Source organism: Pongo pygmaeus, chromosome 10 (genome assembly GCF_028885625.2).
Source record: "Pongo pygmaeus isolate AG05252 chromosome 10, NHGRI_mPonPyg2-v2.0_pri, whole genome shotgun sequence".
Taxonomy (NCBI): domain Eukaryota; kingdom Metazoa; phylum Chordata; class Mammalia; order Primates; family Hominidae; genus Pongo; species Pongo pygmaeus.
Window position 1 is genome coordinate 2,520,978 of NC_072383.2, and position 26,544 is coordinate 2,547,521.

Below are 26,544 nucleotides of genomic sequence, written 5' to 3' on the forward strand. Positions count from 1 at the left end.
GGGACGGCCATCGTGATGCAATCACTTCCAGTGGATTAGAGTTGTCATGAGAGATGCACTGTTGAGAAGGATTGTGAGGCCCCATCTGGACCAGAGGGAAGGAGCAACATCTGCCATGGTGCAGGGCCAGGAAGTGGCACATGTGTGCAGTGTAGTTGTCATTTTGCCTGGATAATGGCTAAGGAATAGAAGTGGTAGCTTCAAGTTGGCTTGGCTTCTAACTCCAACTCTGCCATTTACCAAGTGTGTAATCTGGGACAATTTATCTGTTCTTACCTAAGCCTCATTTCTTTTATCTGTATTAAGATGGTCAGGGAATTAAATGAAACAATGTATGTAAAGCACTTATGTGCTACCCAGCAGGTGCTGAGTCCTCGGGAAATGATAGTTAATGCTATTATTGTTGTTGTTTGCTTTAGATCATCTTGTCTGCCTTTCACCATATACAGTTTTCTTCTAACACAGGGTTTCTTTTATATCTTTTTCTCTGAACTTCTCTTTTCAATCCACAATGGTAATATAAAAAATTAATTCAACTTGAAGGCTGATATTTTAATTACTCCTAAAGTTTGAATTTATTGGGGAACCAGTTATCCACCATCCCTTTACTAGGACAAGAAACCTTCTTTAGTGTTCCTCCTACCATGTGTGGGATGCAGAATTTATTAATATGGAAAGGCTAAATTAAAAATAAATGAAAATCTCTAATGAATAAGGACACTCTAATGAGAACATGCAAAAATCATAAAACTTGAGGCTGTAGGAGAGCTATCCAGGCAATAGTTCTTTCCCCCTTTATAGGAAGCTTCTTTTCCCAGTAAGAAAATGCATTAGTCACTTTTGAAGCTCAGCGTGATAAACTTACTCCTTTCCCCAAGGGAGAACTGTCTGCCTTCCTAGTTCTAGACCTATTTTCTTTTGAAAGCCATTAAGCCTGTGAGACCATTAAAAGTACTTCATCAGCCAAATGAAGGCAGAAAACATGATCTGTGAGATTCATCACGTCTCCAGCTTCTAGCCGGTGCAACATGATTCATGGAGATCAGAAGTAAGTGTGGGCTAGTAGTCACAACCTGATGATGACAATGGTGATTGTCACCACCACAAATGCTGAAAGGAGCACTCATTTTTAGAAACAGTCAGGTATGACTTTGGAAGATGAGGACCCAGAGTTGGCTAGTGAGTTATAGTAAGAGGATATTTATCTGATCACTATCCCTGGGAGGGAACTTGTTGGCTCACAAAACTTAGAAGCCCTCCAGATGGAATACCTCCTCCTGGCTTAATGGAATGGTGATGGTGGCACATAGAAAGCCACTCTGTCTTGTCTGCCAGCCATCCTCCAATTGCATTACCACATCTGCTCTCTACCCTTCCCCACTCTGCTGTCTGGCTGGGGAGTTGGCCAGATGGCCTCTATCAACAGGCTGCCTCATCTCCAGTTTGTAGTTGGATTCAGTCAACGGGGAGCCGAGCAAGAGCTCAGCAGGTGGGAACAAGGTGAGGTCAGGTTCTTCTGTCCCCAGACCCTTCCCTGCAGGTCTGGGCTGGCATTGTCACAGCCTCTCCGAGTGGTCCTTTCTACAAAATGCTGTCCTTCCCACTTTCTGTAACCACTCTTTCCACTTGCTTCTTCAGCCTAGTGGTGCTAATAGATCACTGTTGTTGCCACTTCCAGGCCACCCTTGTGATTCTCTTTACCCCATCATACCTTCATAAAAAGCACCAGTCATCTCAAATTATCTTAATTTGAGTGTGAGGAGATGGTGGGACAACCTCATAGAAATATCTAGTAGGCTTATGAAACGTGTCCTGAACTCAGAAGAGAGGACAAAGAAAATAAATGTTAAGTACAGGTGTGGATGCATCTACTTAGTGGTGACTGTTGGACTCTTAGGAAGGAGTGAAGTGCGTGAATTTTCTGAGAGAGTTTAGAGAGAGAGCCACACAAAGGGCAGAAGACTAAGAGAATAAAAGGGCAGAGAGAAGCTCCACCCATGGACACAGCTCACAGGTCCACTCTTCTGGGAACTGTTTTCCTATTTTCCTAGGTGAAGATAGTCTCTCCCTCTCCTTATGCTTCCACAGTCCTTTGGGCATAATTCTTAGGAATATTATCACTGGCTTTGCAATGAGCTGTTTCCATGGCTGCCTCCCCATCTAGCTGAAAGCTCATGGGCAGGGACTGTATCATTTTTGCCCCTGTGATATTCCTCAGACTCAAACAGGCCCAGAAGGGAGGGAGGGAATAACGGAGGTGAAGAATTAAATACAGAATTGCAGGAGAACTAAAATTGTGCCCTGTCATGGAGACAAGGAGAGACCATTTTGAAAAGAAGCAAGTCATCAATAACGTCAAATAGGTCAAGGAAAATGATGGCCAAGCCAAGGCATGGATGGGCCCATTGGAGCCATCAGTAACCTTGAGGATGCAAGCTCCATGAGAGTGGCAGTGACAGAAGCCACCAGCGAGAGGAGAATTCAGGTGGAGCTGCTTAAACCTACAAAGCTGCTGCACTGGGTTGTGACTCTCTGCATGACTCTCCTGGAAGGAGAGGCACTCACGCAGCACTTGTGCTCCCCAGTAGTGCAGTGCAGGTATGTGGCTCCTGGTCTTGCCCTCTGCAGTGATCAGGTGTTTACAAATAAAAACAAAAATTAAAAACTTAATAACCCCGCAGGACCCTCACACCAGTTAGTGTATGATATTTTCTGCATCCAGCATTGGCTTCGCGCACTTTACTGATTATACAAATTATTTGAAAGAGTGATGTATTGAGGATAACCCCCATGCAAGAAAAACTCCAGTCACTGCTTGAGAGCATCTGAGAACACCAACAAGACTGGATGAGGTTGCTGCAGCCTCCCAGGATGGCCAGCGTGCCCTAGGGCCTGGCTGCTGGTTGGTGGAGCAGCAGCTGCGGTGTCACTTGAGACCTGGTTAGAAATGCAAACTCATTCCCCACCCACGATGGAGAATTAGAATCCACATTTTGACAGGATCCTAGGGGACCTGTGTGCTCATTCACCCTAAAGGGTCCCACTGAGACCTGTGTCACGCTTGTAAGACCACACTTCAAATAACAATGGCTGTCACTGATATGGCCGTTACTACGGGCCTGATGTTGTTCTGGGCACTTTGCTTAAATTAACTTGTTTAATCCTCACAGCAACTTTATGGGATAGGTAAATGATCATCCTCTCTTTAAGATGAGGTCAATAGTTGGTACAAGGACACATGGCTGAGACATGGGATTGGGATTCATTGGAGTCATTTGGCTCCAAGGGTCCCTCTTCTTCAACCACTGCACTCTCCTCCTTCTCCCACCTCCCATGGCAATCAGCAGGGTGCTTCATAGGTTCTCCATAGGTGCTTGAAAGATGCACAAGTGAGGGATGGCATAGCTGTCTGTGGTAGCCTCAAGAAAGGGAACCTTGACCATCTGGGGAAAGCTTTCTACAGCCTGGGTACGCCTGCCTCTCTCATTACGAAACGGAGAGACTCTCTGATAGTATTTTCTCAGATAGAGGATGTAGCTGAGGATGGAAAACTTCATTCTAGATTCCCCTCTGGGAGAAGCTGGTGTTTGATCTACACTTTCCTAGAATCTGCATCACAGGTCCAAGGTTAGTGAGGTTCAAGGGCAGTTATGGGGCTCAGTGGGCACAGTAAGGACAGTGCCCTTCACTTGAACACTGTTTTTTTTAAGTTTTTAAAAAATTATTTTAAATTTTCTTTTTCTTTTTTAGAGACAGGGTCTTGTTCTGTCACCCAGGCTGGAGTGCAGTAGTATGATCATAGTTCACTGTAAACTTGAACTCCTGGGCCCGAGTGATCTGCCCACCTCTGCCTCCTGAAGTGCTGGGATTACAGGCCTAAAGCTACTGTTCCTGGCCTTGAACACCTGTCTTAAGAGAAATCTATTTATTTCAGATGGCATCCAATTCTAAGAGGAAGGACTTGTAGGGAAGCTTAGAATTTGCCCACCATCTAGTGACTCTTTTTGTTTGGATTTGGCTAAAGTTTATTGGGAAATACAGAAGGCATAACTTGCTTTGGTAGGGCCAGCCTTGCAGTCAGCCATCATTCAGCTAATCAGACATCTGGATTAAGCAGTATGGCTTTCTCTTCCATTCTGCAAGGACAGCCAGTTCAAGTTAAGGAGCAGCTTTCTAAAACTTCATGTCCTGACTCCTGCCCCAGTCCTGAAAGTGGGCTGTCGCCTTAATGCTGGCTTGAAGCACAGCAGAATCCAGAGTCAGCCCCACTCCTGGGAAGCCCTGACTGCATCGGGATCAGGGATATCACATGTAGAAGGGGTTTTCCCAGGCTTGAGGTTGACTCGCCGTTTCTTTTCATCCAGGATTTCTGTATTGGCAGAATCTCACATGGTTCCGCAGCCCTCTCTTCTGTTAGATTGGGTCTGCTGAGAAGTTGTGGTTAAGATTGCCCCAGTAAAGCCAGCAGAGTAGAGGACCCCTGGCCTAATGCTGTCCTTCCTCTGCCCCTCTGTGGCACCAGATGGGGATTATTTCCTCCACTTTACGAGCGAGGACGTTATCAGGCGGGCCTTCCTCGTGTGCTTCCTGAATTGGTTTTCCTGAAAGTAAAAGTGATATCTGCTTCCTCTGATTTCACACAGAAGCAACAAACTGGTTCCTTAAACCTCTTTCCAGGGATTTCTTTTAAGAGACAGAACAAAGCCAGGAGGAGCATGGGGCTGACAGACGGAGAGCCCTCCCTGGGTGTCCTATAGCTATCCAGGCTACGTCGCAGTCTGGACCTCACAGCCCTGGCGCTGGGACCCTCTACCTGCACACACCTGACCAGGTCCTCTCCCCATTCAGCCTTCAGCTTAAGCAGCACTTCCTGGAAAGCCTTTCTGCAGCCTCTATGCCAAAGGGGGACCCTCGTGGCACCTTGTTCACTTCTTTAAGCCTCTTCATAGAGTTTGTTATTATACATCAATTGCATGATTATTTGACTAATGTTTGGCTGCCTACAAGCTCTGTGTGGGCAAGGCCTGCAGGCCTTCTAGTCATCACTGTATTCCCATCTCTAGCACAGCAAGCATGGCTCATGGCCTGTAGAGCTTAGCTCAGTAAATAGTCTTTGAGTGAAATGAAGGCATTGGGTTAGGTGATCCCAAAGTCCTCTTCCTGTCATGGCAAACTCTGAGTCCACCTATGAGAAACTTGTACCCACCAACCCCCTAAACCCAAACTTCTCTCTTCCTAGATCAGTGATTCTCAGCATTGTCTTCTGATGAATTCTGTCATCAAGTCTTGTTGCTCATTTTCATACTTTCCTAAGGCTTGGCTGGAATCTTCGAGTTTGAATAATTGGGAATGTGAAATGTTCATGCCTAAACACCAACAGAAAAGCAGAGCATCAGTGCGGAATCCAAACAATGGAATCTAACATTGGCAATGACCTCCAATTCTAGGGTCTTCAACAGTTTCTCCCTATACCCTCCCATCTCATGTGAAATGACTCAAAATATGAATTCAAAAGAGAGAAGTATGGGTTGAAGATTACATGAAAAGAACAGAGTCCTTAAGAGGAGCCTTGAATCAGGCACGTTACCTTCCAGCCCCAGGAAGTTCTCATTTTCCTCTTGCTCATAAAGGCATTTTCATACTCTTTTGTGATAGTATCCCTGGGGCCCTGAGCAGAACAATTCATCCCAAAAGTAGGGCTTGGTGAGATGCTGTTTTATAAAGCAAAAGAGGGTGTGATCTGTTGTCAGCCCTCGTCAGTCATGGTGGACAGTCTGGACCAGGTAATGGAAGCACCAACTTTGGCCAATCTGGGCATCTCCAGGCTAACCTCAAAACCACTGTAGAGAAAGGTGCCAGACATTGCTTTGTGCAGTGGATGGCTTCTCTTGAACTTTTAAGGAGAAATAGTGTGATTTATATATGCAGGTCCTCTAAGCCTTTCCTAGCCGGAATTGTCAAGTTGCACCCCAGAGGGAATGCGGGCAGCACTGTAAGAGAAAGAAAGGAAAAGCCATGTCTGCCGGCTAAACTCCATCCTCCCCTTTTCCCGAGCCCAGCACTGAATGATGCCACTGCCCAAGGCCCCGTCTCCCTGGAAGGTCTTCCTGGTACCTTAAGAGTCTTTCCACCCACCAAGAGGCAGTCACTTGACATGAACTCCAAACTAGCGAAACTGAATTTCTAGGTTACGTGCTGTTTGATCTTTGCATGGAATCGTATCTTCCAGATTTTCCAGTAGAGCTCTCCTGTCACATACTCAGTCTTATTGGTCCCATAAGTACATATGTGTTTGTGAGATCTTACCCTGATTTAGGGCTAGAAAAACAGGCTCATCACATGCGCGGGCCAATAGCGATCTTGTGTTCACAGAACGTTTGTCAGCAGTTGCTTCACCAGGCTTATCTAGGGCCCGTTTTCTTTCACCAACATGAGCAGCCAGCCCTGAAGAAGGCCCGACACTCACTTATCAGCTGTGAGCATGGCCTATCTGAGAACACTTGGGTGGAGAAATGTCGTGTATTTTCCAAATTAGAACTTGAGTTGGAGGAGCTGTTTCTGGGGCAGCTGTGAGCCAATCCCAAGAAGCTGTTAAACATCCAGGCCCTGAGAGCCAAACTCTACATGGCAGAGTGGAGAGGAGGAAGTCTGGCCGCACGCCTTCACAAGGCAGCCTGGCTCTGCCACCCCAGGCAGGCCGCGAGGAAAGCAGATGGAAGCGAGAGCCCTTCCTGGACCAGCCTTGGAAACATCTGGGCTCTCCTGGAAGCAGGGACTCCACTAGACTCCTGCGCCTTCCCAGCAGATGCTGCAAGCACGTGTCACTGCTTTACAGACTCAGGTCGTGGAGGCTGAGAGCCACTGTCTAAGCGTGTGGGGGGTATTTGCACAGTAGTGAAGCCAAGGGCTAGGAGCCAGACCACCTGGCACTGAGCCCTGTGCCACCACTTCCCAGCTGTGCGACCCTGGGCAGATCACTCCACTGCTCTGGACCCACTCTTCTCATCTGAAACATATGGTTACAAATAGTGCCTACTTCCTAGGGTTGTTGCTGGGAGGAGACGGAATGATCCAATAGAGTGCTGAGGGCTGCTCTTGCCCATGGCAAGTCTTCAGAACATGCTCATCAAGTTGGAGGGCCTTTGATGTTCCAGGGCAGTCCTTCACCCAGTGACAGAATCCCCAGCCAGGCACTTCCTCAAGTCACTGCTTGGATACCTCTGAGAATGGGGAATCCACTACCTCTTAAAGCACCCTATTGCACCTTCAGATAAGCCTGTTTCTTGGACAGATAAGTGTTTATCTTTGTTGAACCTAAGTCTTTCCCGGACACTTCCCAGTTGGTCGTAGTTCCATCCCTGTGGTCAGACAGAACTCATCTAACCCCTCTTCCTCAAATAGCAGTTGAGATCCTCTGAAAATCACTGACGTTACCCTCCTGCCTATGCCTTTTCACCATTCCTGACAAAACACCTTCAATTTCTTCTAATGATTATTGAATGATGTTGTTTCCAATTCTTTCACTCCTGTGGTTTCTGTCTTCTGAAGGCACCCTGTGCTCACGAATGTGACTTGGCTCCATGTGCATGGAGTCCCTCCCCACGTGCCTGAGACACAGAGATGAGAAGATATGATGAGACTCAAGGAGCTCTCAGCGAGGCAGGGAATGGCTTTCTAGGCAGGGGGAACTGCGTGCGCTGGGATTGGAGGCACGAAGCCAGAGAACTACAGAGTGTATTGCTCAAGCCTAGGGTAAAAACTGGGAGTCATTTGAGATCAAACTGGGGAAGGAGGCAGGTGAGTTTACCTGCAGGTGACAGGGAGTCACTGGGTGACTTTCAGCTACAAAGTGACATGTTCCGGTGTGTACTTTAGGAAGAGCATTTTAAGTGTAGCTCGAAGACTGGGCAACACTGGAAGCCGGGAGACCAGTTGGCCAAATGATGAGCACCAAGGGGACAGAGAGGAGGAAAACGAGTCATGGATGGAAAGGCTAACAGTGGCTCTTCTCCTGGGGGCAGGACAATGAGTCATTGCTTTTTTCTTCTTCCCTGTGTTCTGTAATTTCTCTATAATAAGTATTTTCTGTTTTCTCTATAATTAGCATATATTATTTATACAGTAAGAAAAATGTATTCATGTCTAAAGATACTTTGAAACCAAACCAGCAGGACTTGGTTACTGAGTGGAAGGAGGAGCCTAGGAGATCAGTTTTCTGGCCTGGGTGCTCAGATGAGTGGCGTGACCCCCAACCTGGACGGGGATGTGAGGAACAGGGCATTTGGCAGGAATTCTTATGGCATCTCTGACAGCTGAAATGATGCCCACAAGCTGCTTTCACTGCACTTGGCCTCTCTCCAGCCTGTTCAGTGGCCTCTGCCCCCTGCAGCCCTGAAACTCACCTGTCCCTTAGACACCAACCTGGAAAGCAGGTGTCTGTGCAGCCATACTCACCCACGCTCCAGGACAGCAGTAGCATTTATTTAGATGATAAGTTTTGTCACTCCTTCAGTAAATATTTACTGAGTGCCCACATATACTGAGCACCAAGCCAGGCCTTAGTGACAAAATGGAAAAGAACAGGCACAGTCTCTCTCACAAAACTCAGCCTAATGTGAGAGACAGATATAAATGTTTTAAAATCCCGTTAAGGAACATAACATTTCAAACGGAGGTGCACTCTCCAGAAGAAAGAAAATAGTTCCAAGAAGACATAAAGGAAACGTTTCTGGTCTGGGAGTTGCGTGATGATCCCTGGGGAAATGATGATCCCTGGGGAAACAGATGCTTAGGCTGAGAGTGAAAGATAAGTAGGAGGGAAGTGGGGAAGAGCATTCCAGGTTGAGGGAACAGCATGTGTGGTGGGAGGAACAGTAGCGTATTCAACTCTCTAAAAGAAGAGCTGTTTTACTGGAGTGGGTTGGGGTGAGGCAGTGGGTGGAGAGGTGGGTGGAGCCAGACCCGACAGGGCCCTGTAGGGCACAGGAAGGATCTTGTCTTCATCCTAAGAGCAGAGGAAGGCATTCAAAGTTCCAGCAGGCCTGAGGCAGCCTGCTGAGCAGCCCTCCAGCTGTGGCCTGGAGGGGAGCCTACCAATGGGTGTCCCTTTATGTCCCACACCCACCGTTCTCTTGCCATTGGAGGCTGTGGCACTGAGGCCCGTCGAGATGCCCCTTCATGCCTAGGTAGCCCAGATTTGGGGTTCCCACCACCTCGAGTAGCACTTGGAACACGTCCCCCACCCCCACCCCCAGCAGATGCCCTGAAAGCCGCTTTGCAGTTCAGTTTTCAACTTTCTTCGCGGTTCCGCGTACTCTAACACTAATGTGTGTACAACTTGCTAATTAATGGAATCATTTCAATCTGAAAACGTCTTGTTCTAATGGGAGGCTGCAAGCACTCTCATTAATTCACAGGTAAAATCATTCCAGCTTTTCTCTTTTTTTTTTAGTCTTCCCAGCTTGGCTTAATAGCTGGGGAGAATCATTCTAATCAGCCTTGTGAGAATCACACCACCAGAACGAAAAGCACCAACAACGGCCTTGGGGTTTGGGAAGGGAGTGACCAGCCTTAGTTTACCCAGGGGCAAGCGCGGTGGATAAATGTGAGGGTGAGATGCCCCACACAGAAGGTAAAGACACAAAAAGTGACCTGTGTAGCGTGACTTGGAGGGGGGGGTCCTGTCCTGTGTGTGTCAGAGGTGGCACTCAGGGTGACTTTCTGCACCTCTGGCTCTGCTGGAGGGAAGGAGGAGCTGCCTCCACATTCTCACCTGGCATGTGAGACTCACTGCACTCACTCGGGCAGGAATCTCACACGTGACTTTCTCGGTGCTGGGTGTCATCTGGGGGTGACTTGCTGATAACCACCTTCCTGCCATTTGCAAATGACTTGCAGTGTCCCTTTAAATGAATGGCATCCCCAGTGTGTTATTTCTGGTATAACTGAGCTTAGTAAGGGGGGCCTTCTCCCCATAGACCACGGTGCAAGCCCCAGACCTCACCGACAACACCCATGTCCCCAGGCGGGCTTTTCCTTTACTCTTTTTTACCAGAAGCATCTGGGTGCTTTTTAGAGTTTCTTTTCTTGTGGTAATAAGAACATAACAAAATTGATCATTTTAATGATTTTCAAGTGTACAGCTCAGTGGCACTAAGTATCTTCACACTGTTGTACAACTGTCACCACCATCCAGCTCTGGAACTTTTTCCAATCCCACCATGGGAAAAACCTCGAGGATAAATGAGTCCCTGCAGGGCTGTCTTGAGTCCACATGAGCTCTCACTGTCCTGAGATGCTGCTGTAGGAGAAAAAGATGCTCAGTTGTCTGTAAGATGGGGTATTACACAATTCGATAGTTATGGATGGAAACAACATGTTCTTCCCCTTGGAAGTACAGCAGCTGCCAGTCCTTTGCTTTGGATGAGTCTCCAAGACAGATTTGGAGTGAGGCCAACCTGGATTTAGACCCTTGCACCATCAGTCCTTGGCGTGTGGCTCTGAGCCTCAGTCTTCTTATCTAAACAACAGGGCTGGCAGTTCCTTCCTTGCAGAGTTGCCGGAAGATTGCATGAGATGGCGTCAGCATGGTACCCGCAGTGATGCTTGGTTCAGTGAGTGGCTCTGTCCCCGCAGGTCTCCAGGTGGTCCTGAATTCCATCATCAAGGCCATGGTCCCCCTGCTGCACATCGCCCTGCTTGTGCTGTTTGTCATCATCATCTACGCCATCATCGGCCTGGAGCTCTTCATGGGGAAGATGCACAAGACCTGCTACAACCAGGAGGGCATAGCAGGTAAGAGGGGCAAGCGGCTGCGCTCCCAAGGCCCTGCCCTCTATCGCTCCCAGCACCTTTCCCGCTGCTGGCTACACCAACATGACCAGCAGAGCCTAGGGAAGGCCCCATTCATTCAGATACACACTGGGCATGGTTAAGTGAGAGGCAGAGACCCATATCCTTTTTTTCTCAGTTCCAATTTTTGTTTTAATCTCTGTTAAACCGGCCTAATGCAAACTTCGTTCAGCACTTTTCAATAAGCTACACAATTTGAGAAACATTTGAATAACTCAGAACCTATCTTTTGTCAATCTACCACTTTTCAAGCCAACCCTGAGTATTTTAAGAATCAGAGCTGACCTGGGGACGTCGGTCTCTGCTCCTTCCACGCTTCAGTGTGGTTGGCCATTGGGAGCCCTTTCACAGGGCCACTCAGCCCTGAGCAACAGGTTCTCCCAGCACCACTCTAAGATCTTTTAACCTTCATGGTGCTGATTCCAGATCCTCTGTAATTATTGTTTCTGCTTCTCCATTCACAGGCAGATGCCCCAGAGCCCCTATTCCAGGTAGGGGAGGAGGGCAGGTGGGAATTACCCCCTTGCCAGCAGCCAAACTTCCTCCCTTCAAGGAGGAGGCTTAGTTCTACCCCATGACTCCCAGTCCCTTCCTTTTTGAGCCTTCCCACTTCACGTTCCTTCCATAAATCAATATATTTAACAGCAATGCTGGCTCATTAGGCACTTCCCTGCGTGGCACTGGAGTTTTGGCTTGCAGGATATGCTGCAAGCTGCTGCTAAAGCTACTAACATCGCAGCTTGGCCTTTTAAAGAATCATTTAAACAGAAATTGACAAGGCTTTTAAACAGACATATACAGCGGCTTAACACAAAGAACTTGTTGAAAAAATATCCCCCGCCCCAAAGGGGCTAGCCGTGTTAAATATATATGATTTTTTTCACACAGCAAGATTCATCATCTTAGTTTTTGGCATCTTGGTGGAAAAAGGGGAGCATCATCTGCCGGAAACAGTGAAGGATACCTAATTTTCTCCATCGACACAGCACCTCATTCCCACTCAGTCCCAGCATTCAGTTAAATGGGACCTCTCGCTTCACTGGGGTGAGGAGGGATAGCTTCCAAACAACAGGGAGTGAAATTCATAGCAGAAACCAAAATAGAATACTTTCTATGTATGATCTAGTATGACTGGATGGATAAACTGCATATTTGAGGGTGTTTCTAGTTTATTTCCACATAGCCACAGTCCTAAAAACAAAACAAAACAAAAAACCACACACACAAAACATATACTCCTATAGACACAGAATCACACAAATGTTTTCACTTTTTGGATGGAAGTCTGTTTAACAGGAGACTCTTAGAGGATTTCCAAATTACTTGGGTCACAATTGTATAAAATAAACTATCCTGTTTTCAAAAATAGAATCCTAGTTAAGTTGGAAAAAGCAGGTCTTGCCTGTAGCTAAATTTCTGAGATTTTTCAGCCTTGCTTAAAGAAATGCCAAACCATATATGAATAATATTTTCCTCCTTAATTAAAATCCTTCCTTTTATTCAGGTTGATTTGTAGCTAGCTCAGAACCAATAAATTTATATTAATTGTGTGGCCCTGTGAGAGCTCATTTTAAGACTCCTTAAAAACTGACTGTGGTATGTCTAAAGTTGATGCAGTTGTATTGAAATTATCAATGACCCATTTGACCCAAACTCCTCAGGAAGTCTCAGCCATGTGGAGTCTCAAAGATTCCCCGTCAGTTCAGCAGTGAATGATGGTGATGCCCTCACTAACAAAATGGGGGAGAGCGAAATGGTAGAGTTCAGCCATCGAGCGAAAGATGGCGGACCTGCCGTGCAATCAGATGTCTCTGCACCACAGAGTAAGGAGAGGGGCTCCAAAACTGCAGGCGATTTCCATCATCCTAACGAGAAAGCAGTCCAAGAGTGTTTTCTGCTGGTGGTGGGCTCCTGCAAGGGCCTGTGAGGATAAGCAGCCCTGAATACTGGTTGGAAGCCCAAGGCTTTGTTACCAGGCCTCAGAGACCCTGGATAGTCAGAAAATGGTGAGCATGGTAGACAAAGCATGGCACGGGGAGGGAGCCGTCCTGAAGGCCATAGCCACAGGGCCCAGTGAAGAGGTCACCCCAACGCCCCAAGTACCGAAACTGTCATGACCTCCTCTTCTCTTAGGACAGAGATAAGACTTGGCCTCCCCAATTGGAATGGCCAATTTAGGATCACATTGTCCACCATTGATAGTAAACAGGACCAGGAAAAGTGCCTGAGAAGTTGCCTCCTACCAAGAGACTCATCAGATTGTTTATGTGATGGGTTTATCTTTACCTGCAAGTTCAGAAGAGAAGTAGGCTCCCATCACGGAAATGGCCATGAGCCAAGGGGGCCAGGACAACAGCAGAGTGCTCCAGAGAGAAGGGCCCTGCCAGGCTCCATGAGAAGGTGGCCTCACTCATTCGTCTGAGCCAGAGTCCCTGCTGGGAAGAGGGGCCCAGGACACAGCTGCAGAGGCCTGTCCTCTCAAATACTCTGCAATCAGGAGCTTGCTGTCCCTTCGTTCCCAAACCTGCCATCTGATCACAAGCAAGGACCCACTCTGTCACTCTTAGCACAACACAATGCCGCTGCCTTCAAGCCCTTGTCCACCCACATAGTCGGCAGTGCAGACAAGGAGGAAAGATATGCGAGAACCCAGACATATCTGTGCAGCCGTGGAGTAGAAGACCAAATACTTGCAGGCTTTGAAACCAACCCCTGAGTGTTTTGGAGAGTTTTATATAAACTTTGGAATGGGTGGTTTAAATTTTTTCTTTCTTTCTTTTTTTTTTTAAATTTCAGACTTTGGATTGAATTATCCTATTTTCTGCAAATGTAGATTACACAAAAGTGCTTTGTGAGCCTTTGTTGTAATTTTTGATGAGATTTACATCAAATTCTTTTTATAGTCCAGTATTATTTCACAGACTGAATTTTATGTATCTCTAGATTTCAAATTACATTTTATTTTGAGCCATGTTTCCAATAAAATCCACAAAGAAAGTTATGGATTTGTCCAGGTGAACCATGTTCTGCCTCTAGACTGCCCTTCCAGGGAACAGCCCCGGTGAAGATGGTCTCAGAAGAGGCAGCGTTTCCCTAATCCCTGAGACATCTGCAAGGCGCCTTCTCAGCTCCTCAACAGACACATCACCATATGCCGATACCTTTTGTTTCTGGTTGTCCCATCTGTTTGATGATGCACTGAGCCAGGTCACTCTGAATAGCTTCCCAATCACAGTAATTACCCCTGAGACTGGCACAGAACTGGTTGGCTAAAACCTAGAAATGAAATCATCTTCATTCTATTCACTCCTTAAAGCTGAGTTTTAAAAAAGTAATTGATTTTTGTCTTTAGTGATTTCTCCTTGGAATCACTAACTGGAGCTCTCCCAGGATTGCATGTTTTTGTTGGTATTAACTGCGTTTCTAAAATCTCTCCTAATCTTCACCTCCATTATTTTACCGAAAACTTAATTTGGACTTTCCAGAATGACTCTACCTCTCTTCATTTCTGTCTTAAAATGTAGAACCTGCATTGCTTTTTTCTTTCTCCCACCTCATGTTCCGACTTTCCTCCCCAGGACTTCATGACTCTGCAAAAGAAAACTAACACATTTTTACATTTAAGCAAATTTCTCCTCACCCTAGAGTGTGTGTTGCTAGGACCTGCTGATTTGTGTGTGTTCACATTTTTTCAAGTGTTCGCTTTAGTGCTTTTTATAGATACCTATTTTTACCAGATCATCACTGCTTCTTAATTGTTCTCAAATCTTTTTCATTATTGTTCAAATCGGATTTTAAATAGCAGAATGGCACTAAGCCTTTGGATAATGTTTCTGAATCTCGTCCCTTTCTCTCTTATTAGTGAGATCACTTCCCCTTGATGCCATTTTCTTTTTCACAGATATTCGTAAAATCCCCAGAGATGTTTTCCTTTCTCGAGGACACTCAGAACTCCCTTTGGCAGCCTTCTCCTCTTCCCTGTTTGTGACGTTTCAGGAACTGAGAGTGCAGGGAATGCTGTCAGATGAGTGGTCCCAATGTAAAGATTAACTGCATCTTTATTCTGCGAAAAAGCAAACCATGAGAAAAAGATGCAAGAAAAAGATGCAAGCTTCCCCTTCACTTTTTCACCCTCTCTCTTTGTCCCGTCTCTCCTATCATTCCAGCACTTTTATCACAGGGACTGAACACGTCTCCCTGGAAAGCTATGACTACAATGGATGAGATCCCAATAGAATTAATGATCTAACTGGCTCTTGGTTTTCCAGTCTCTCAGCTCTCAAATTTTTCGGTGCTTATTATCTGCTTTTTCATGTATTATTTAGGCTTAGGATTTACATTTTAGCCTCCCCCTTTTTTGTAGCATCACATCCAAATCTCTAAAGATTTCACATCTTTAAAAGTCATAAAAAGTTGTAGTTAGAGGACTGCTTATTTCAGCTGCATTAATGGAGCCCTCCTGGGAGCTGGACCCTGAAATAAGGAAATGGTGTGGATACTGTCTTTCTAACAGTTCAGGGACCAGCAGTGCAGACCTTTGCACCTTGATCAACGAACACAAGACTCAAACACAACTTTAAGCACTGGCCCAGGAATAAGCCAGGAAGCAGCATTATTCATAATAGCCCAAACCTGGAAACAATCCAAACGTCCATCAGCTGGTGAATGAATAAACATACAATGAAATACACTGCTCAGCAATAAAGAGGAACAGAGCCTACTGATATATGCAGCAGCACGGATGAAACTCAAAACATTATGCTAAGTGAAAGAAGATGGACATAAAAAGCCTCATAGTGTGTGATTCCATTTATATGAAATGTCTAGAGGAGGCAAAGCAATGGAGACAGAAAGCAGATCAGGTTGCCAGGGACTGGGGATGGGAGGAAGGATTGACTGCAAACAGGCGAGGGGGGTTTCAGGGAGTGATGGCCGTGCTTTAAAATGGATTGTGGTTATGGCTGCGTGACTATATAAATTTACTAAAAATAATTAAGATGTACATTTACATTGATAAATTCTGAGGCGTGTAAATTATAGGTCAATAAAGCTGATGGGGTCAGTGGGAGAGAAAGAGAGGAGAGGAGAAGAAGGAGGAGAAAAAGGAGGAGGAGGAGGAAATGACAGAGGAGGAAGAGGAAATGAAATTGACAGAGAACAAGGAGGAGGAGGAGGCCTCAAAGATGACCATGAAGGTGATGATGACAATGAAGAGGAGGAGGAGGAGGAGGAAGAGGAGGAGCTGCCACTGCTGCTGGGAAGACACAATCAGGCATATATTTTCAAGTAGACTCTATTCTCCTAAGAATTATCTCTTACTTAAGGATTAATATTTCTCTTCTGGTCTTCCTCTTGGGAGTGAACAGTTTCAGATTTAAAGCCACCAACTGAGAATCAGCCCACCGGCCAGTCATCTTCAATGCAGAGCCTAATGTAGGCAAAGTAATCACACTTATGATGGTTTTGATATATATGAAACCAGAAAATAATCCTGGGTGATCTGTTGTCTCTAAACGAAGAACTATGAGCAAATTCTCTCTCTCTCTCTCTCTCTCTCTCTCTCTCTCTCTGTCTCTTTGGAAGCGTATTTTCATTGTTATAGGCAATCATTTATTCATTGGAACTGGGGTCTCTTCTGTCTGTTATTGTCATTACTTTGTCTAAGGACAGGACAATGTCCTTGATTTCACAAACTTTTGTGAATTCCACACCATTACCTTCCATAGCCAGAGCCAAGACTTTCTCAGTGTTTTCCCATAATGGAAATTCTTAGATCAGTCAGGTCTTGTTTAAATTTACCGACAATCTCCACACTCAAAATATAAGTCACATCTTCATGCATTAATTTGCTGGGAGCTATTCCCAGCATGTGAAATTAGTGCAACTGCTGCCTTTAGCCACAGACACTGTGTTCTACTGTTTCCTGACAAAGCCCCGTCCGTACTGAGGAAGCACACTCCCTATTATTCACTGCCGCTCTATCTTGATTAGAGGTCAGAAAATGATTCTTCTCTTCTGAAAGGTGTTCATGCTGCAGAGCAAAGGGCAGAGCTGCGAAGTCCCACATGACATGCATGAAGTAGTCAGTAGTGTGTACTCACAGGCTGTAATGAAAACGGCTGCAGGTGATCCCTCTCCCTGGCAGTCAGAGTCCGTTTTCCATCTTTTGCCTATATAAGGCTTCACTGTAGAGTGACTTGCGTCCCTGGCGATGTGTCCTCTAATACATAGTGGACCCATATAGTTAGAAAGCATTATTGGATGGGATCGGTTGGCTAACTATGTGAAGGAGTCTTTGCATTGGTATTGTCCTTACCCTAAATTCTGGTATTCCAATACAAGTGTCTATAGAACTCTACCACCAAAAAAAGAAAATATGGGCTTTCTAATTGCTTTCTGGGTCAGTTTCCACTTGCAGTGGTGGCATCATCATTTTTTGATTGGCCATTTGATTATGATGCTGACATGTTGCAACAGAATGGGCAATAGAAATCAATTACTGAGATTAAAATACAGCTTTTACAACAGTGCTTGGAAAGGACAGACCTTCTAAATTAACGGCAGCCTAAACAGAAAGCCTACTTTCTTATGTTGCTTAATTCACATCTAGGGGACCTGATTTAAACGTGTCTTGCACTGTTGTTGCCATGGTTGCTTTGCCCATCCCATCAACCCCATCCTGTCACTTTTCTCTCTGACTTCTTTCTCTGCCCACATCTCTCCCTCCCTGCTGCTCCCATCTCCTGTCTTCTTCTGGCCATTTGAGATGTTCCAGCAGAAGACGACCCTTCCCCTTGTGCGCTGGAAACAGGCCACGGGCGGCAGTGCCAGAACGGCACAGTGTGCAAACCCGGCTGGGATGGGCCCAAGCACGGCATCACCAACTTTGACAACTTTGCCTTCGCCATGCTGACGGTGTTCCAGTGCATCACCATGGAGGGCTGGACGGATGTGCTGTACTGGGTACGTAGCATGAGTGGGCAGTCAGAGGGTGGGGGCACAGCGGCCGTGAGCCCTTCCCTGACACCTCCCTTTCTCCTCCTCCCCATGGTCTTGGGGTCACATATGCATCTTGATGGAATGGTTGATGAAGAGCGTCTTTGATTTCGTCCAGGTCTTGCCTGAGAAACAAAGCATGAGCTTTTCACTCTAACAAGTCCCCTCCCCCACCCGCCAGCCTTAGGGAAAGGTCATTTGTCCAGTGCATCCCACAGTGCAAAACCCTGGTGTGCAGGCATGGATGAGCTGGCCAGGCTGGCACAAGGGTTCCGTTCAACTCCTCCTCCCATGCAGAGTTCCTTCTGCCCTCATCCTTTTCTTGCCTCTTTCCGCAAAAGGGAGCTAGAAGGCAGAATTATGTATTCTTAGGGCTGAAGAGAAAAAGTCCTCATCTTCTAAAAAGAAGTTATATAAAGAAACCATTTTTATTGAATTGTGTAGCATTGTGACATGCTATTCAATTTTTACTTTTTATTTTACTCTTACCTTAACATATTAGAATAGTCCATCAGACAAATGCATTGACAGCATTTTTGCTATTCCCCAAACATGCTGCTGGTCATGTGATGCCTATTTAGAAATACACTTTTTTTTTTAAATTTTTATTTTAAGTTCTGGGATACATGTGCAGAACGTGCAGGTTTGCTACAAGGGTATACATGAGACATGGTGGTTTGTTGCACCCATCCACCCGTCATCTATTAAGCCCCACATGCATTAGGTAGAGAAATACCACTTCTCAAGAGCCACCCAATCAATAGTAAATCTTCATTTACCTTAAAGTTGCCCCTTTTATTATCCAGTAGCCAACACTACTTTGCTGCGCTTCGAGCCTCTGAAGTGCCAGATTTTTGTACAGCCTATCCCACAGGCAAATCCACACTCCATATTTGAGCTGTCTTGATTCTGGCAAAGTCCATTATTAGGAAAAACTCCAGAAAATATATCCTTCATAGTGTCTCCAACTTCAGCATGAGAAATGACTTGCCAGAATCCAGTGTTATCCTCCAGAATTTGGGCGAATAAAGCATGCTGCCAGTCTTAAAAATACCATCTCCTTCAGAGTTTTGCAAACAGGCAAATTTATTTGGCCATCATGAAAACAGTCTAAGAGCCTGCTCAGGGAACATGTCTACAAACCAAAGCAGGGAAGAGTGAGAGGGGAGCGAATGCTTCCCATTGAGCAGAGCTGCCAGATCAAAAGGAAATCATGCCAAGAGAGGCACTGACTTCTTCCTAAATCGGAAGGAAGAGTTTTGTAACTGTACAGAGATGTGGTGCACAGTATTCTGTCATATGATTTCTTTAAAAGCACCATGTCCTATTGATTCAGAATCCCTCTTTCTCAGTTTCTATGTGATAGTCAATATGCCAAAACCCAGTGTTGCTGTGACATGTGTCCCTCTCTCTGTAAGTGACAACTTGAAACTTGCCCGAGGACCTTGTACCCAGCAAACATTTCCTGAGTGTCCTTGCATGCCAGGGGTGCTTCTAGGCTCTGAGGATTCAGTCATAAATAAGATCCAGTCCAGTCCAATTATCTCAGTCTAGGAAGCCAACTAAATTCTAAACTGAATAATGGCAGTATGGCTGGACTCATGCCGCGGCAAAGCTGCTGTGTTGTGATACTTTCAAAAAGAAGACAAAGGTCAGATCCCCTCTGCCTCAAACTAAAATGAAACATTGGAAAACATTTCTGAGATTCATGCTCAGTAAGACCTTGGTTTTGAATAATTTGTCAGACAGAGAGAAGGAGTTGAACTTATTACACTTAGGCAAATTTATTTTGTTTAGCTAAGCAGACCAAATTCCTAAGTGGCCCTAACTGGTCCTTCTTCCTTGGGTGGGTCCCTCTGACCAGCCAAGGACAGAAACATCCTTCTGCCAATAGGCAGTTTCTTCCTACGGGCCATAGGATAAATGATTGTGTGGGACTGTGCTTTGGGGCCTCATCCCATAAGCTTGAGACCCATGCCTTCCATGGCATCAAACTGAGGGCAGGTGGCAGTGGAGGGTGGGTGGAGGGTAGGAATAGATATGATTGCCTTTGCTGATGTATTTTTGTGTTCTTCCTTCACCACTCCCTTCTTCTCCCCCACCACAAATCATTGATGCCCCACCAGCCAGATGTGACCCAAAGAAATACTGTCATAGTGACAGCTGGAGCGGGGAAGCAGAAGCAGCAACAACTGCAACCACCAATTTTCAGCAGCTGTGTTGTGCCTTCTCCCCTGGGGAGTTTGTGATAGAGCTCAGGCTGGGAATGGAAAGAGTGTCAGAGGTGAAGAAACAATCCCAGGCTCATGGGACATGCCTCTCTCTGATTTTCCCAGCACCTTCCCAAAATGGACATGTTGTGTGTGTGTGCATTTGTATGTGTGTGCACGGCTGCATGCGTCTATACACACACGTGCACATACACACACCTAAAACTGAAACTTGGGTATTGATGATAGAAGCCCTTGCCTAGCCCATTGCTCCTGCTTTCAATTTCTCTAATTGCTTTGACCTTTCTGTGGCTGTTTCTTCCTTCTTCTTTCCTCTCCCTCTTCCTTTCTCTCCAGTATCCCTCCTCCTTAGCCTCTAGGCCAGTATCTCTGAAGCACAGACTCTCAAATCTCAAAGTGTTCTAGCATCAAACGTAGAGCTTTGTAAATATAAAAATACCCAAACCTCCCTCAGAGCCATTGAATTAGAAGCTCTAAAGTCGGGGCCCCAGTATCTGCATTTTGAAAGAGCTCTCCAGGTGATTCTGATTTCCAGGCTGGAGTTTGAAAACGCTGGAAATCTAACCTATTGAACCTCATGGTGCTGGTATGATGCTGCTGGCTTTGAACCCTTCTAAGGAGATAGTTTCCACGGGGAGGAGGGGGAAATAAGGCTTTTCACTCAGAAGAATGAATTGTCCTTCAGGCACAAAGGGCAAGTCTAAAGGACTTGAGAAGGAGCAGCCAAGATTTTCAAATATAGTAATGCATGGAAACCCCAGAGCTCCATTCATTCTAAATCACCAAACAGCTGGAAAAGAGTAAGTCACTAAAGCATCAAAGAAGCGATTGGTCAGCCGCTGGTTATGGCCTGAGATAGAAGGGATCAGGGAAGGGGCCTAGAAGATGGCAGCACTTGCTTCTGGTTGTGGATGATACAGTATCTTTCTCTTTTCCTCTAACATCCGTTATTGCATTCCATTGTTACTATTTTAAAGAGTGGACTAAAAATAAAATCAGACTTGGTCAAGTAATACTTGAACATTGCTTCAGCTATGAAAGCCATTGGCCATGCATTGCGTTGAGGCTCCAACAAGCCGAGCAATTTGCTGAAAACATTTCTTCTACCTAATATCCTGTTTGAGAAGTGTGCAGATGACAGAGTAAGGAAGGGTGGACACCGGGGATTTGGAAATGAAACAAAACTCGGGTTTGGTGTATAGTTTCCTTAGGAAATTACTTCTTAAGCCAAAGGCTCATCCTTTACTCTCAGAATGTCCAAGACTCTCAAAAACCGATGGGTAGGTGTGGGGAGAGTGATCAGATAAAAAGCACTGGCCTTCTTCAGAGGCAGTGAAGCACCAAGGAGGGAAGAACCTAATGTGTAATGTTACCATTGTTTTCCATTCTTAGTTTCACGTTTTGTTTTTTTAAAAAATCTAAACATCCCTAGCCTTTTGCACATCATTCAAGGCTGCTTGTGTCCCATGGTCTACGCATGTGCCATCTCAAAGATGTAAGAGGCTGCTGGGTCAGCCTCCTTTGCAGGACCTTGTCGATAGGATTCATAGGCATGCTCTGAGAATTCCAGTTGGTTTGAAACTCTGAGCATGACCTCTTACACATTGTGGGCAGTCACAATCAGGTAACAGAAACATCCATCCATTAAACATCTTTTCAGTGCTGACTTTGTGTTCAGCACTTGAGATGAGGCCTCTGCTCATGGGAAACAGAATGACATGGCCGCTGATCTGGGGTTGGGGACACATGCAGAAGGTTGCAGGTGAGAATTGTGGGAGGGGGGCAGCAGCTAGACTAAGCGTCACACTAGAGGATGTGTTTCTAGCTCTTTAGGAATCTCAATGCCTGGATAATTCATCAGGAGCTTTCTGTTGACTTCTGTCCACCCCATGCCCTTCTGGGATCCCCAAGAATGTTGCACACTGTGAACCACAGTAAAGAGCCTCTGGCCCACGTTATCCTGGGTTCATGCCCCTTCCCATCCTGTTGGGGCCACCCTCTTCCTGACACCACCCATTGCCCCTGCATTAGTTTCTCCGTGATCAGTTCTTCGACTGATTTTTTTTCTACAAGTTAAAAATTAAACTTAAAAATCAGGTTATAAAAAATACTTAATGAGAAATCATATAAAAGAAAGATTTTTTTAGAGTCACAAATAGTATGTTCTCTAGAACCTGGGATTTGTTTTGGCTCAGCCAACAGGAGACCCTTGGAACAAAAATCTAACGAGTTAACTTTTCATAAGTCACTTGTCAGCTCCACCCTTCATCTTGCCATCCCACTATGTGTCTGGATGTGCGGAGAAGGTATTTCTATTAAATTCACACACACAAGACAGCTATTAATCTCTGTTCTTGGTGCTGCTGAAATATCCCTTGTTTATGACAAAGACCTTTTGCATCCAAGCAGGTTGAATTGGGTGTTTTACCCTATTTTTGTCTACTCCATCTTCACAAAGCCGCCTCCTTTCACTACAGAATATAGAGTTGCTGAAGGCTTCATAAAAGTTAGTTAGAGCTGAATTCTGCTGATGACCTAAGAGTCATTCTAAGTGAGGAGCTGAGAAACCCTCAAGTAACCCAGAAACAGTGTCCAGGGCCCTTTCTCAGGTATCGGAGTAGAGACCGTTAGGAACCTCTGTGGTCCCTGACTTTTCACCTGCCTCCGTGCTACCCTCAGAGTGCACCTGTAGCCTAAAATGGAGAATCCCTGATCTAAGCAGTAAACTGGCTGTTCAGAAGCATATCAAGGAACAGAGTCAGCGTCTCTCAAAGCCATTCTTTATTTATTTATTGGGTTTCATTTTATTTATTTTGCTGGTATTAGATGAGTCCTTATGATTCTGTAATTTAATTTAGCAAGCATTTATTGAGCATTTGCTGTTTCCTGGGACGAGGGATGTGGGAGCACAGAGAAGAATAAGGCCTGCCCAGGCAGTTCAGGTCTAACTAAAGAGGTGCAGGACATGCGGAGGAACGCAGCTGAGCCATGTGGGGCAGTGCCCTCTGTGGGAGCAGGACAGCCCTGAGGGGCACAGAGCACTCCAGGACCAAGTGGAGCTTTGCTGGACCAGGAGAGAGGGCTCTTCTGCCTGGGGAAAGCAAGCTTTGTCTCAGTTTGGGAGGCTGCAGAGACCTGGGTTTTAGGTTCTCTCAACATCGCTATGGCTGTGAGCCAGTTGTCTCCTGCACAGGTCTTCACACTGGGGCCCACTACTCTCTATGACAGCTGCCAACCTCCCACACGATGTCAGCACATGAGTCCATCTGATTCCAGGGAGTTTTAAATGCATGGAGGAGCTTATTTTGTTGGCTTGCCTTGGTGCTAGGGGCTTGTTGTTTTCTTCCCCCATGTAAACTAAGCTTTTACCTGGGCTCTGAGGCACTCCTGGGTTTTCAGCACTCAATAAGCAGGTACAGGGGTGGGGAGGAGCCAGGTGGAGCATGTTCCACAACTTCCTGCTCACTCGGTGCTCCGTGAGGTAGCTGTCTGTGTCCCAGCAAGCAAGGTGACATAAGTTATGAAAGCCGCAGGTTGATGGAGCTATTGCCCTGAGCTGACTGGTGTTCACTGGCAGCAGCAGATCCTGTCCCCCAGTGACACTCAGTGTAAAGCACCATGGCTTTCACAGATTTACACCTCCTGCCTTTTGATGGCAGGTGTCAGCCTCTCTCTCGACATTTGCTGAAACGATTCAGTCTTTTTGGATCCACAGTGCCTGTGCCAAGAACCTTACGGGAAAGGTACACACAGCTTGAGAACCCGTGGAAGTCTGCTGGGCTGGGGAGTGGCCTTGAGGAGATGGGCTAGGGAAGCTTATTCCCCTGTTTATCTTTTTGGGGAAAGATAAAAAGTGGAGGGTTTAAATCTGGGGTTCCCTTCAAGGAATTAGATGCTGGTTTCCGAAGGGTCTTTGATAGTGTTCATTCAATGCTCCCTCCCTTTGTAGTGAGGCTGTTTCAGCCAAGGCAGGGGCCGTCCTGCCAGTACTTGGGCCTGGAGGCCCTCAAGGCTACAGACAATGAGCTGACTTTCCTTTGGAAAGTCAGGAGACCTGAGGAACATGGCTTAATGGCTCTAGAAGACCTATCCCTTATTTCACCTCTAAATAAGGGTGTCAGCAATCTGGGTCATTTTTTTTTTTAAATCTGAGTTTATTCTTTGTCTTCTTAATAGCTCCGTTTCAACTGCTTTAGGACATCAGTCTCATGACTCCGGGCATCGCCCTACTTCAGAGCTACCCAGCTTTGTGTGCTCTCTACTCAGCTGCCCCCCCAAAGTAGGTGGCCCAGAATAAAGAGGAGAAAGTAAGAGGGAAATGAAAGGAGAACTTTCCTTTCAGACCAGAGCCAGGCAGGCCAGAAAATCACCTTCTGTGGCAGCTGAGCATTGCTCACCCAGGCAGTGAGGTTCTGAGGACCACCCTCGCCTCGTCCATCTCCATCTCTCATCTGTCCTTCTGCCTCCTGCCCTCGCCTGCTGTTCCCCATCTTGAACCTCTAAAAAACCAGCCCACAGCCCAGGAGGGACCAAAGCAGAAGTGTGGGATGGCGAGGGGGACCCATGGGTTTCCTCTTATGGTCCTGGCTATCTGTGGGGCCATGACCTTGAGGTCTGCAGCTCCCCCTTTGAAGTCCTTCATATGCTGGAAGCCTCTCACCTTGTGTGTGGCGCAGAAGAAAGGATTCCCAAACTAAGCTTGGGCCTTAGGAAATCTCCAAGGCGCGTGGGTTTGTGTGGCCTCCAAGGCTGCATTTTCTGTGAGGTTAAATGTTCACAAAATTTAAGGGGTGTGAGGAACTAGTGAGGAAAGATTTCATTTTGAGGAAGTTGGCTGGGCGCCATCAAGCCCAACTCCCACTTGCCATCTGCCCAGGCTCCAGAGGCAGCTTTGGGAGGGGAACCGTGGTGAGCACGCCGTGGCCTCCTGGAACTGGCTGCTCCCACATGTCCTGAAGAAGGTGGGGTCTGTGACCCAGAGAGGAGCAAGGGGAGTTTGCCAAGAACAGACCTCCTCTGCCACTCTCGATCCCCTGATACACACGGGGCAAGCTCCTTTGAGGTCGAACAGAACAGACCAGTCGTTTGGAGTAGGTCAGTACCACGGGGTCCTGCACGGGCTTCAGGGTGCCGGCGTGCCCTCGAGGCTGTCTGCAGGACGCTGTGTGTGTGCAGTGCACATTACTTCTGGTGGGAGTCCATAGTTCTCAAAAGCTTTTCCTGACTGCCCTACCCTTTCAAAAAAGTAAAGCAGGCCGGGCGCAGTGGCTCATGCCTGTAATCCCAGCACTTTGGGAGGCCAAGGTGGGTGGATCACGAAGTCAGGAGATCGAGACCATCCTGGCTAACACGGTGAAACCCCATCTCTACTTAAAAAAAAAAAAAAAAAATTAGCCGGGCGTGATGGCGGGCACCTGTAGTCCCGGCTACTCGGGAGGCTGAGGCAGGAGAATGGCGTGAACCTGGGAGGCAGAGCTTGCTGTGAGCCAAGATCACCACTGCACTCCAGCCTGGGCGACAGAGTGAGACTCCGCCTAAAAAAAAAAAAAAAAAAGAAAGTAAAGCAATACTCATTTAGAGGAAAAGAAAGGGACTGCTTCTGACCCTCCTTCGCAGGATTTACTCTGAGAGAGGAAAAGCTACCAGGACACCCACAGGCTCCCCATGACCTTGGATCCAGGTTTCCCTCTTCCTCGGTGGGTGCCTGGGACTCCCATTCCAGGGCTATCTCAACCCCATTGCCTTCCCTGTAGCAGACAGTCCAATACACAACAGAACCCTTACACAAGTAGGCGCTCAGTAAATACTTGTTGAACAAACGTGGACTCTGATGTGACCACTGCTAAGAATAATCAAAGAATGACTTCACAGTTCCCATGGTCCAATGGGACCTGCAGACCACAGACCATCGTGGCCAGCACGGCTGTCAGTGTGGCCTGTGGTCAGGCAGCTCATGTGGCTCTCATGCCTTTCTCTCCCTAATCTCATGTCACCAATCCCACCCATCCTGTATTGGCTCGGGTTTGTTTTTCTTCTCCTGGTGCTGAAGTCTGGCGTGGTTTCCTTTGCACTGTTGGTTCAGACAGTTACCTTATGGCTAAAGGAAAGCTCCCAGGCTCCCTGGGATGGGGACAGGGTCTGACACACAAGGACCTTTCACCCTGCCTCTCCTAACAGCTGCTGTTTTGCTGCATATTTTAGTAGTTCAGCCACTGGGAGAATCTTTGCCGCCAGGATGGCTTCACAGTCATAGGCTCTATTTTTAACAATTGCCGATTTCTGCAAACCTCCATTGCTATCATAGGACCACATGGACTCTGGGGCTTCCTTCCTGCTCTTTATCTCCATTGCCTTCAGTGGCTGTGCAGTGCAAGGTTGACACAGGCCTGCTGAGCCTGGCCCTTGCCCCCCTCAGCCTCACGCAGACACTCTTCCACTGGTGGAAGCCTTCTGGGACCCTGCACGC

At 46.5% G+C, this 26,544-nt stretch overlaps 1 protein-coding gene across 19 annotated transcripts in view; it reads left to right on the forward strand.

The window, feature by feature from the left end:
- Nucleotides 1-26,544, forward strand: part of LOC129009980 (voltage-dependent L-type calcium channel subunit alpha-1C) — a 716,779-nt gene that overhangs the window by 499,576 nt on the left and 190,659 nt on the right. For 17 of the 19 annotated variants that reach the window (XM_063672311.1, XM_063672312.1, XM_063672327.1 and 14 more), the window contains exons 6-7: nt 10,636-10,794; nt 17,618-17,814. In XM_063672311.1, the coding sequence (XP_063528381.1) occupies nt 10,636-10,794; nt 17,618-17,814 (356 nt within the window). Of the gene's footprint in view, nt 1-10,635; nt 10,795-17,617; nt 17,815-26,544 lie in introns of those variants that run through there. The other 2 variants (XM_063672328.1, XM_063672313.1) reach the window with 2 other exon arrangements.